Source organism: Strigops habroptila, chromosome 1 (genome assembly GCF_004027225.2).
Source record: "Strigops habroptila isolate Jane chromosome 1, bStrHab1.2.pri, whole genome shotgun sequence".
NCBI lineage: Eukaryota > Metazoa > Chordata > Aves > Psittaciformes > Psittacidae > Strigops > Strigops habroptila.
The window spans coordinates 119,109,386-119,121,779 of record NC_044277.2 but is presented as its reverse complement, the minus strand read 5'-3'; the positions used below and the strand labels follow the sequence as shown (position 1 = coordinate 119,121,779).

General features: G+C 36.3%; 1 protein-coding gene across 5 annotated transcripts in view; it reads right to left on the bottom strand.

The window, feature by feature from the left end:
- Positions 1-12,394, bottom strand: part of MINDY3 (MINDY lysine 48 deubiquitinase 3) — a 51,996-nt gene that overhangs the window by 20,355 nt on the left and 19,247 nt on the right. For all 5 annotated transcript variants that reach the window (XM_030480099.1, XM_030480120.1, XM_030480110.1 and 2 more), the window contains 2 exons: positions 7,793-7,863; positions 6,531-6,611 (listed from right to left, as the gene is read on the bottom strand). In XM_030480099.1, the coding sequence (XP_030335959.1) occupies positions 6,531-6,611; positions 7,793-7,863 (152 nt within the window). The remainder of the gene's footprint in view (positions 1-6,530; positions 6,612-7,792; positions 7,864-12,394) is intronic.

Genomic DNA, 12,394 nt, shown 5'->3' with positions numbered 1-12,394 from the left:
CTCACTTCAGAGCTTTTGCCGCAAATTATCAAAATGCCTCCTACTGCCCAAAGATCCATTTCTCCAGTCTTCAAAGACATTAACTTCTTTACCACTCAACCTCAGGAACTGGAAGACCACCAGAATGCTCTTTAATACTTTTCACATGCAATTTCCTCAATATATATAGGTTTATTATTGTACTCCAGTCTTGATAAAAATAAATCATGTGATCTAAGATTCCATGGCTATGGCTTTCTACTCCTAGCTCAACATTTCTAGTTACTGTACTAGGCTAATAAAAACAAAAAAAATCCATATAGCTGGATCTCCACTTCAATACCTCTTCATAACTGTGTGGCAGATCACACTCCATACTTCTGATATCTGAAAGACTCCAAACTCCTGTGTAACTAGAGTCCTACCTGACTCTGGAAGATGGAGTGACTATCCCGTATGACCAATCCTAAAACCAGAAAATCCAAGTCAGGCCCACTAAAATCCTGAAAAATTTAGTACAGTTCCTTGAGTCTCTTTGATTTAGGATGTAATAATGCATGTCATAATCACAGTGTTTTCAGTCTTCTGCATCAGACTATGATTTTGCCTAAGTAACATCTATACTGGATTTCTTATGGCACAATGATCTACAAGTCCTAACCTTCTAGTTCTGCAGATCAGCCCCAGCTGCCTACCACCAACATGTACCACCTCAATCTTCCTACTCGACCTTTCTATTATCCTCTGCATATCTCTGCTCTTCTTGGAAGTCCAGAGTTCTCCAAGAAACTCTGAAGCCTGAAAGGATGTCAGGGAGGTGGTAAAACCAGAATTAGTTCTTTATCTTTTGGATTGGAGAGGGCATACCTGGCTTCATCACAATCTTTCCCTCTTTCCCAAACCTTGTGCAAAACATAGAAGAAAGCATGCCCTGTAGAAAATTCATACACTCACTCTGAGGGGCTTTGGTTTCTCCACTATTTAAAAATTCTTTTAGTACAGCTGAAGTACAAATGATCAAAAACTAAGAGGAGACGGACACCTGATTTTTTTCTTGCAGCTATCGCAGTTGGCTACTCATTCCAACATTGTGGGAAATGGAAAAATAAAAGGAGACAGAAATGCTTCTCCTGACCAAAGCCAAAAAATTGTATGATTGCAGAATTTCTCATGAAAGCTACCTTCACTTAAAGCCAAAATTTCATTTCTAATAACCAAAAAACTCCCCAAAACCCAGACACCTCATAAGTGACAGTGCTCCAGATTTATTATCTTTAGAGAAAATAAAGCTACTATGACTTTGGGTAAATTGATATAATGACCTTGTTTCACTAAAAAGAAATATGCCACCATACACTGTTACATCATTAAGTCTCTTTTACTACAATGTAAAGTTTAGACAAAATCTAGGAGTTACATGGATAAACACTGTTGTGAAAATCACTTATAAGAAGAAAAAAAGCACAAGTTTTCCCATGGAAAGACTCCCAAACAAACAAACTGCCCAGAAACGTCTGATCATAGAGAGAAACTCACATCTATGATAGAAAAAAAAAATCATCCACAAGTAGAATTGGATTAGACCCACAAAGAGCAGAATAAGGTTTCACATTATGCTCTGTGATCTCACAAAGCTAGAACAGGGTAGATACCTTACAGAAGTATTTTATTTTGAGTTGCCCCCTGCCAACTATGAGGCCTCAAAGTTGGTCTTTCTGTTAGGAAACTGATTTGGACAAAGCACCCCTTATGAACTACGGCATTATTCAGAACAATTTGAATTCACTTAGCAATAGCATTTACACTCTGAAGCTTAAACCAACCAGTAACTTCAATTCTCTTTGGAGGCCCACAGATCTCACAGGAAACACCCTGCTCTAACATTCATTTCAAAAAGGGGTCTCTTCCTACAGAAAGGAGCTCTTAATTTAACAGCTAATGGAAATAGTTGAAGATTCACTTCTGATTTAGCCAGGTCAGAGCTATTGTCAAGAACAGAGCAGCATTTATCTCCCTGCTCTTAATCAGCACGCAGAAAATTTAAACCCTGCTTTAGCCTAGAAGTTATTTCTGCACATCTATATTCTTTCTGAATCCAGACTGTCCCAAGCAGAACGAATTCCACTTACTCAGGGAAACTAAAGACTCTGAAACCACATGCCCTGTAACCATTTCCTGAAGTGGAATTCTTCAAAATCTGATTTTGATTTCTTCTCTGGTAAAGAAAGACTTCCAAAATTTGATTACCTGCTCTCACTGTTCATGGGAGCAAAAAACAAAAGGAAGGGCATAGAGATTTTTCACTATCTTCTCAAAGTACCAGAGCTCCCAAGCTAAAGGATAAACATAATTTATTTGGATATGCATAGGTTACTTTTGCAGAGATCAGTTGTTAACACATATTAGTAATGGCTGAATTTTTACATATGCATCTTCTTTTCTTTCATGGTCACTGACATTCTCTGTTGGTGTTCTGAGATTAAATGCTGTACCAAATAACACTTGCCCTTAGCCCAGTTCTGGTAAACACCACTGACCCAAATTCAGAATCTCCTATGGCAGTGTCAGTGTTTGTCCAGGTGTCCCACTGATGAACTTTGATGAAAAAGATTGTTTAGGAACAGAAGTGAATGTTCTTTCTTTTGAGAGACAATACTATCAAGGATGCTGAAGAAAGGCCCTGAGAACATGTAAAACAGGTTACAGTGATCAAAGTTAGAAAAACAAATGTAATCCAAACCCACAAGTACAGTCCCAACACAGCAGAACAGGCACATTTTCCTTGAAAAGCAGTAATTTGTAACTTATTCAGATGTCTCGGCTAGGAGTTTAGTCTGCTTATCTGATTCTTCAAGTCTAGAAATGCCACAATGCTGTAACTGAAAATGGATAGCAGATCCTGTTGTGGCCTCTGTGCTTCAATACCTGGGAATAAACTAGGGGAATTTTTCAAAAACTTAAACAGCTCCAAAGTGTCCCCATGGACAGTTTCAAGTCACCAGACAGACGCTCATTCCATGCTGTCTTTTCTGTATTATTCAGACTCCCAAAGAGTCTGAATTCAAACTTCCGGACAATGTGAATTTGCACGTCAGCAGATAGCAGTTAGAAAGCAGCTATTAACCTGCTGTTACTCTTCCTATTGTTTGTACTGAAACAGTTTCTTTTTCTATTTCACATAACATTTTCAAGCTGTTGGTACTCTTTTATATAGTGTCTGACCACACTCTTGACATTCCTGAAGTTCTGAAGAGTCTCAGCTTGTCCTAACTTCCTATGTTACAAGTATCATAAAGACAACTAAGAACTGACCATACAGCATTTGATCCATAGCACCACAGCTTTATCCCTACATTAAGTAATTTAGAGCTACCCCAATTCTCACTCTTTTCCCTACAAAATAAAAAATAAAAATAAAAAATAAAAAAAACCAACCAGCAAAACCCAAAACCAAATAAGCCCTTTAAAGTTGATTTTTAGACAACATTTACAATCCTGTCTATTTGCTTTACCACCATCTGACAGAGCATGCAGGGATACTTAGTGTGTCAGAGGAAAGCTTCCTTGTTTGTTTTTGTTGGCCTTAGGCCATTTGAAAGTCTTCTTATTCACTGAAAGGGAGGGAGGGCGGGCAGGGAGTGGCAGGAATGATGGCTGCTTGGATTTAGTTGCCTATGAAGAACCTACATACTCATTTTCAGGGGAAAATCTACCTTGTCGCAAATGCACAGCCCATTACCACTAGGAGCAATAGCCACCCTTATTTCTTTAGTAAATGTTAAATTTGCATAACTGAGCATTAAGCAACTTTCTGGACTTATACACACACAGCTGTAATTGAAAGAAAGATAATACACTGGGACTAATTAGAGTTCCCTGCTAATGTCATTCCCCTCTCCAAACTATTCACACAAGTTTTTTCAGCTCTATTATGCTACATGTAAGTATCAGAGTTCTGAAAAACTAACTATTCAGGTAATACAGATATTAATATGTCCTTTCCAACTACATTACGTACTCATCTGCACAACAAGCTGTAATATTTTTATTAAATTCAGTATTCCAGGTGTGGCCTGACAAGTGCTGAGTAGAGTGGGAGATCACCCACTGCACTTCAACTTGTTGTGTCTGCATGGTTGCCTCCAATGTATCAACTGTAAATAACTGTTTGGCTAGCAACAGGTCAGCTAAGATCCAGGAAGAAAAATTACTGATATTCTCTTCAATAAAACCTTTTGCTTGTTGAACCTCCCATGCTTGAGAAATCTCTCCAAGACAGCAGTGAAGACTGTCCTGTTCCCCAATTTCACCATGCTACTTGTCCATAGTAGCAGTAGCCTAGGAAGACTGCTTTTTTCTAGGTTTCTAGGCCAAATTATTATTATATCAGGTAATGACAAAAGTGACTACTATAATTGCCTAATGTTCATCTATTTAATCATAAGGGTTTAGGCTCCTGTAAATCATAAGCAGCTTGAAAGAATTAAAGCTGTATTTGCTTTTTTCCAAACTTAATCTGCACTGCTTTTGGCTCCACAGTCCATTTTTCTCTTTCCATTCTGAAGATTTTTTCTCATGTAATCAAACTCACCATCAAGATACAAGTTACATCCTCAGTATCAAGCAGCATCTAGACAATTACACACACTAGTTCAACAACTTGCTGACTAACCATTGGCAATGAATTCAAGTTTCTTCCTGTAGTTTTTGGCATGTAGCTTCAACTGACAAAATAAATGGACTGCTGACATGATTCATATTTCCACTGTAGCAGACATCTCTGATCCACCTGAAATGTTCACCAACCTTAAATTTAGAACTGGTGAGATCAGACATGCAAATTCCAGGACTCTCAGAACTTTTACACACCTTCAGCTCCTGCTTCTTTTTCTCAAACAAGAAAAAAAAAAAAAAAAAAAATCTAGGAAATTCTTTGCCAAGCCTATGTTGCTTCATTCCTCTGCTTTATTCCCTAAGATATTAATCACAAGCTGAAGCTTTCTGAAGCCTAAGTGGAGTTCAGTGAAGAAAGAGGAACCAAACTGTATTGGAGGCATCAGATATTGATGCCCAGTTACGCCAGACCCAGCAAACAGGCCTCAGCATCCTAAAAGAAACAGCATTAGAAATGGATTTCTATCTAGAAAGGGTCACTGTAGACACAAAACGTAAGAAGGTGTAATAACATTCTCGATAGGTAAGGTACACTTGACTTGTATAACAGAGTGATTATGCCTATTTACATCAGACTGCTATCTATAGGACAAGGTACTGACTTCGACTGTAGAATTCAGATAAAAATGTGGATGAAATTTCAAAATTGAAATCAAAAAGCTTTACTAGGAAAGACTGAGAAGAGAGTAAGGCAGAAAACAAACATTCAAAGGAGGATAAGGATTTTTTTTGTTACCACGGAGTAGAGAAGAAAAAGCATTTATCAGACACATGGGATTCAGGGAAGCTCTAGCATAGCATTTGCAACGGAATCTGCAAAAAAATATTCAGTGCACAACACAGACTAACTAATTTAAAGGATTCTTAAATTTAAGTTTAAAGGTAAAGAACCACTGCCAGACATAAACTCCCAATGTATTGGGAGGTTGGTTAGTTTGTTTTTATAAGAAAAATCTTAGGTTTTGTTTTCTCTTTTTAAAGATTAATTTCCTTAAGGAAAACTTTGGCCTAAACGGCTCAACTTTGTCTTACATTCTAGTACTTTGAAGATTTAAACCTGTAATAGTCATTCATTTGTAAGATATTAAGGATAGGAAAGCTCATTTCTAAATAAGTACTAATAAATGTACTAGTAAGTTGCACTTAAAGTTTCAACAACTATTTTTAAGCAGAAACAAGTGTTGCATAGAAATAGATAAATGTAAGGAAAGCAACTAAAATCTTCAACTAAAGAAATAGAAACTGTCTTCTCAGAAAATTTGGTTTCATATTTCAAACTGAGAACTCATCTCAAAAGCTTTTTATATGTTCTACAGATTACAGTACATATTTGATAAAATAAATATAAGGAATTATTATTACAGTCCTGATACGTATTTTAAATCTAGAATAAATACAAGGAATTACCATTACAGTCTTGATACGTATTTTAAATCTAGAATAAATACAAGGAATTACCATTACAGTCTTGATAACGATTTTAAATCAAGAATAACAAACTCTGGTTATAGATTAAAAACTGTGAAAGTACTGTCAGGGAGATTAAACAACTAACAGGCACCTACACATAACTATTTCCTTTTTATCTCTCTCACACTACAGAAATTTAAGACAGCGCTTATCCCAATTATGGTATTCTAAAGCATAACCTTCCCCCAACCTAATAAATTAAGCTAGAACTGAAAGACTTTACTAAAATTTATGAGATATCATTAAACCATAGAACAACTCTACCTTCAAGGGAAGGCTTAATTAAAAGGTTTGGTGACTACATTTTTACACTAAATCCACATGAAACTCACACTGTTGCAAGATCTGAACTTTGAATTTATGTGGTGTTATCTGCCTGAGGTTACCAAAAATCACATCTAACATACCTTGGCGAAAAAGACTGTGAGGTGCGTTTCACTGCCAAGTATCCAAATGGGAAATTTTGGAGATTTCAAACAGGAGCCAACCTAAAAAGGTACAACAAAATCAGAAACACAAAGCAAACCCAGAAAACTCATCTAGTTAGCGATCAAGTTAATGACAATTCAGTTAGTGGAGTTCCAGCTGCTCTGAAAACTAATATAAACCAATAAGATGACAAAACAGTGTAAAATACTTTGATTTTAATTTTGATCACTGATTCTTGTTTGACTTGGAAAACAAGATAGCTTATGACAATTAACAGGAATAAAACAGCAGTGAAATTGTAGTATCAACAATATCCCTTACTTCAACGATGGAGACATGCTTCAAACGCTGTACATAAATACTCTTACGCTTAACAATACTACAGTTGGATGCTAAATGAGGTAGAAGTCCACATGACTTATTAGCTGGTTTTGGGTGAATCAATTCAGAACTGACATTTGCATAATAAATGGACAGTTAGTTGCAGTCAATACACCAATGTTCTGCAAACTACATAATCCTCTTTAACCCTGAGCTAAGCTACAGGTATTCGATAGAAATTGACAAGAACAACCAAAAAGCCTTTTCAAATTGAGTAGTAATGCTGTTTTGAAGCAGTATTTGTAAAGCAGAAAATTTCTCAAATAAAAACCTTAAATCAAGAAATGCACAACAGAAAGAAACAACATGGACTAGGTTGCACTTCAGCTACTTTCAAATGTTCACAGATAAATACATAAGTAGCTTTTAGGTCTTGAATATATTCTATTCAGAATACATTTACTTAATAGTTGTTTTACCATTATTTACTTATGGCCCTTTATTTTAAATGGAAGACAGCGATAGCATAAAAGAACAATAAAACTGCAACAGCAAGCCACTGTGGGCCTTCAGAGTTTTACAACCATTTACATAACTTGCATTAAGCATTATGTTAGTAAAAACATAAGCTTCTACCTGGCTATATGACATTGGTGCAATAAAGTTCTAATTTAAATAGCAACAACATTTACTCAGCAAGATGCATTTAACAATTTTATCATGTATCTGTTTTTAATGTGGCATTATAAGGTCCTTTCCAACCCCAACTGTTCTATGATTCTATGATTATTCTCAGGTTTAACGTCGACATACTTTGAAAGTTTTTTAGTATCTCAAATTGCACAGTGAAGCTGTTAGCAACACTGAGAAGTCCACACCACCTTAATAAAATTCTTAAATGATGTAGAAAACTGCTTACCTTACAATATCTCAGAGATTCCATCAATGTCAAAAAGCCTACTGTTGCCTGTTTATGTATACCAAGAAGTTCTGTTCAAAACAAAACAAAATAACTTACAAGAAAAATCTGAAAAGCCTCTTTTAAGCCCCCTTTTTTTAACTTTAAAAATTGATCAAGTAACAACAATTTTAAAAATCATACAGTTTTAGCAACAATAGCAAATCATCAAGATATAGTCAAAAACCAATAATACTTTAATAACTTCCCTCTCTATAAAGTAAGAGCCAAATGAATAGTTGTAGAAGTTTACTCTTGATAAGTCTCTTTTCAAAAGTTGTTGGATTTGGTAGAAGATCAAGTACTTGTAACTTCCACCAGAATTATTCTCAGAAAAATTTAAGAAAAGCAGCTATCTTGAAGAGGAAAGAATCCCATATACATGCATGTATGTATTACCCCGCACTCCCCCTTTTTTTTGAGAGAGAGAGTTCCCTGGTCATATTTATCCTGTATCATTTCACACTATGAATAATAAAACAACTTAGCATATAATAGTTTTGTTTGTAGGAAAGAAAGCATTTACGCAATTTGATATTCCGTACTGACTTCCACTTAATATATCATACAGCTCTCAAACACACACACAGCTGCCAGGAATAGCTGAAATATTTATGTACAACTGATTGGAAGAGCACTTACAGACCCTTATTTGAGAATGAGAAAGTACTTCAAAATTCAAGCTTAGAAACTAGTTATAAGCATAAAGATTTGAAGAAGCTCTGGGCTTACATATATATCATCTCAGCAGTGCAAGTACTGTTTACTCGGAACAGTTCTGCTAGGTCCCCAAACTGCCTAAATAAAAAGCAGCACACACCTGATCCTGCAAATAAACATGGGAACATATACCATGATCAATTTAACAAAATCCATTATTTCCTTTTTTCAGACCACATTGACTTTCATATCCGAAAGTTCCCTCCAAAGCACTAAGTCTCAACCATATTTTTTAACATTGACCATTCATGCACAAAGGAATAAAACTATGACGCCCTTATCCATGGGCTAAAGCCTAAGGACCATAGCAAGTAAAAGAAACTCTTCTAAATATTTCTGGACTTCCAAAAACCGACTCTGCATTTCACTGTAACTCATAGCACTAGGCATGGTATGCCACGCTTCCTTCACCAACTTCAAGCTTACCTGACTGAATTTTGCAACAGTGCAGAACAGTTATAGTCATGGTTTAGCTTTTTCCTCTACTGTTAAGCAAAAAAAACCAAAACCACCCTAACCAAACAAAAAACCCAACTCCAAAAAACAAATGCCAAAAACCTTACAAATACTAACTTGTTCTCTACCTTTGTGGCCTTGAAATACAATTCCTTCCTTAGAGTTGTCAGCTATACATATTAAAAGGTTCTCTTTGCAGTGCAGAATTCTTTGATTTGAAACTGTGCTTTTAAGGATTATCTTCAAACTTGCTTGGAATTAAAACATTGAGGGGGGCACAGATAATACTTTGCAGCACCCCATTATCTCACTGACTTTTAGCTGTGTTGCTATAAATTACCATATGCTGAAACAATTCATCCTTTCTTTGAGCTGAGGGCAAGAGAATTAGCCTAATTAAACAACCAAAAACCTATTAGTGAAAGATCCTTCAAACTAGGGAAGAGCTATTTTTCAGAACTAGCACATTTATATGTGCAATGAAGGGAAACGAATGGCTGAAGTAAGCAATAGAACATTAAAAAATTAAATTTTAACACATCACATGTATTTCTTAAAAATCATTCACAAATATCAATGTAAAGTTCAGTCTGCTAAACTAAGGCTTCAGATTTAGGAGCTAATGCTCAGAACAGAACAGCAAAGTCACATATAAATAATATTTAGTACTCAGAAAATTATTCAGAACGATTCTATGATTAAGTATTTTCTTCCCTTGACAGATAACTGAATATCTTGTAGTCAAGATACATCATGTATTTGAAAGCTATCAGGTTAACTTCAGCACGTAGTCACTGGTCTACCTATGCCTCCTTCAGAATTAGTCAACTGAGAAGACAGGCACAAAAGCAAAAATCACTCTTATATGACTTACAAGAAAACTATCAGCTCTAAATCAAAGTTCATCCCTGTGAATATCGTCACCCCCCAGAAAAAAACCCCAGACCCCTGCAAGAGATCTGGTAATATTAAGAGATCATTTAAGAAAATGAATATGTACCCCTCTTGTCAGAAAGTTAGTTTCTCCTTTTTTGAAAAGTACTTTTGCAACGTAGTCCAATTTCTAAAAAGGGAGAAACCTCAAGCCTTAAAAAAAAAAATGAAAAAAAAATCAGGTCCAAACAAATGACGGTTTTAAAAAATCTAACGACTTTCCAACCGTATCGGATACCGCCACCTAGTGACAACATGACACATCAGGAATTCTTGGACACAACAGAAAAACCTATTACAGCATTCTCTATATTTATATTAAATTGCTACACATCACATAAGAATGACACTCTTTAATAAAAGACAAAAAAATCTACCTCCCTATTGTGGATAACTGTGGCAAGAGAAGAGACTATAGTAAGAAGAAAGGTTAAAAGGGGAATATGTAGACTATTAAAGAAGATGCATCATTCCAGTGGTATTCTTACCTGTGGTGACCAAGAATAATTCCAGTTAGTAACTCCTACCCTATTTGGAAAATATGCAATACAGTAAGAGTCAGAGCTCTGAGTATAATCTGCAAACTACCTGCTAATCCCTCAAGTTTGAAATTTAGTATGTTTTTTGTCACTGATAAAATTATTGACAGGACCTTTAAAATGGTTTTAAAATAATTTTAAAGATTTACTTATTAATTGAAAAAATGATTATCTAAACAGCTGAACACGAGAAAGCGGCTTTACATAACTTCTGAATAAAAATTGTCAGGCAAATGCCATTTCAGAAATTCAATTTAGTAAATGTGTTTCCTTATGATAATAGCATCACCTAACCAGCATCTTTTCTGTTCCTGCATCGTGGCTGAATCTTCACACTGTTGCTTCACTGCTGCCCCTGCAAACATGCCATGAACCACAACACATTCATTGCTTTCTGCAGCTACTTAGCACCACTGTTCCCCCGAGCCCAGGGATACCTTTCCTGCCCTCAGTTTCAGAAGTTCCTTATCATAGAAGTACCTGAAATCTTTCCATTACGTTTATACATGGAAAAATCAAGAAGCACTGGCAATCAACTCTGAACAATACTAATGTCAAACCTGCCAACCTGTATTTGCTTGACCAGATGAATTTAAGGCAAGTGACCAGTAACTAAACCAGAAAAACATACAAAAAGCTAACTTCAAAAAATAGTCATTTTTTGAATGACTGAACAAATACATTTAGTTCTCATTATTTTGACTCCTGCAAACTTTCTGCAAGAGAAATTCATAGCATTGGCAGAAAAGAAGCCAAAGAAAGTCAAAATGCTAGAGAAATGACTGAAGGAGAAAAGACGACAAACAGGATTGATGAAGGGAATGTGGCAAGGTATCCAAAATTCAGTCTTGCCTAAGAAGTTGTGAACAGTGCTGGCTGTTCTTTGTCCTTGTTGATAGACTACACGAATCACTTTGTAATATACTGATTATAGACTTAGGACAATGAATAAGCTGGGTTTGACTATAATTATCCCAAGAACTTGAAGAAAATGGAGGGCTCCCAACATTAGTTAAGTTCAATTACTCCACTGATGAAAACCTAACAGGAGATATAATACGAGATTCTTAAAATGTACTGAAGATGATATTCTGCTTCTTCTCTCCCCACAGAGGGAGACAGATGTTTCTGTGGGACTTCTGGATTTTCAGGGCAGAACTGACTGAGAACCTAAATGTGGAATACTACTGAGCACAAAGAGCTCAATATTCTCAGAAAATAAAAACATTCTAACTTGGATAGGGTCCACCAGAAAGATAATCTGAAAGACAAACAAGGGAATGAACTGCAAAGATTTCAAAAAAAGTAACAGTAAATTGTTAACCAACAAATTATCCCAATGTAAAGGAAAACTGCAAGAGCAATTCAGACTGATCATAATCTAACAATTCAGATTTTGATTTTTAGATTGTGATTTATCAAAGTGATGACTTGGATGACAGAAAATCCCTGTAATAAGTGTGCTGATGAACCCGAGATAGACTTTGGAGCAGTGGGAGAGAGGATGTGAACACCTTCAGAATCCAAAGTGTTCCAGCTTTCAGATCATTTCCATTTGTACGATGAAATGCAAAAACCCACAAAAGTTCCCTAATCGTTTTGGTGGCCCTCCACCGCACTTACTCCACTATGTCAATATCTTTCCTGTACTGGGGAGCCCAAACTGGACATACTACTCCGGAGGTGGTCCCGCATGCACCAGATAGAGGGAAAGAACCATCACTTCCCTCCACCTGCTGGCTATCCTCCTCCTAATGTAGCCCACAATGCAGCTAACCGCCTTTGCCAGATTGGCACACTGATGCCTCATGGGCAACTCACTCAGGTCCTTTCCTACAAAGCTGCATCCTAGCCAGCCAATCCTGCCTTGTGCTCTTGCATAGGCTTATTCCATCCATGCAGAACTTAAGTAAAT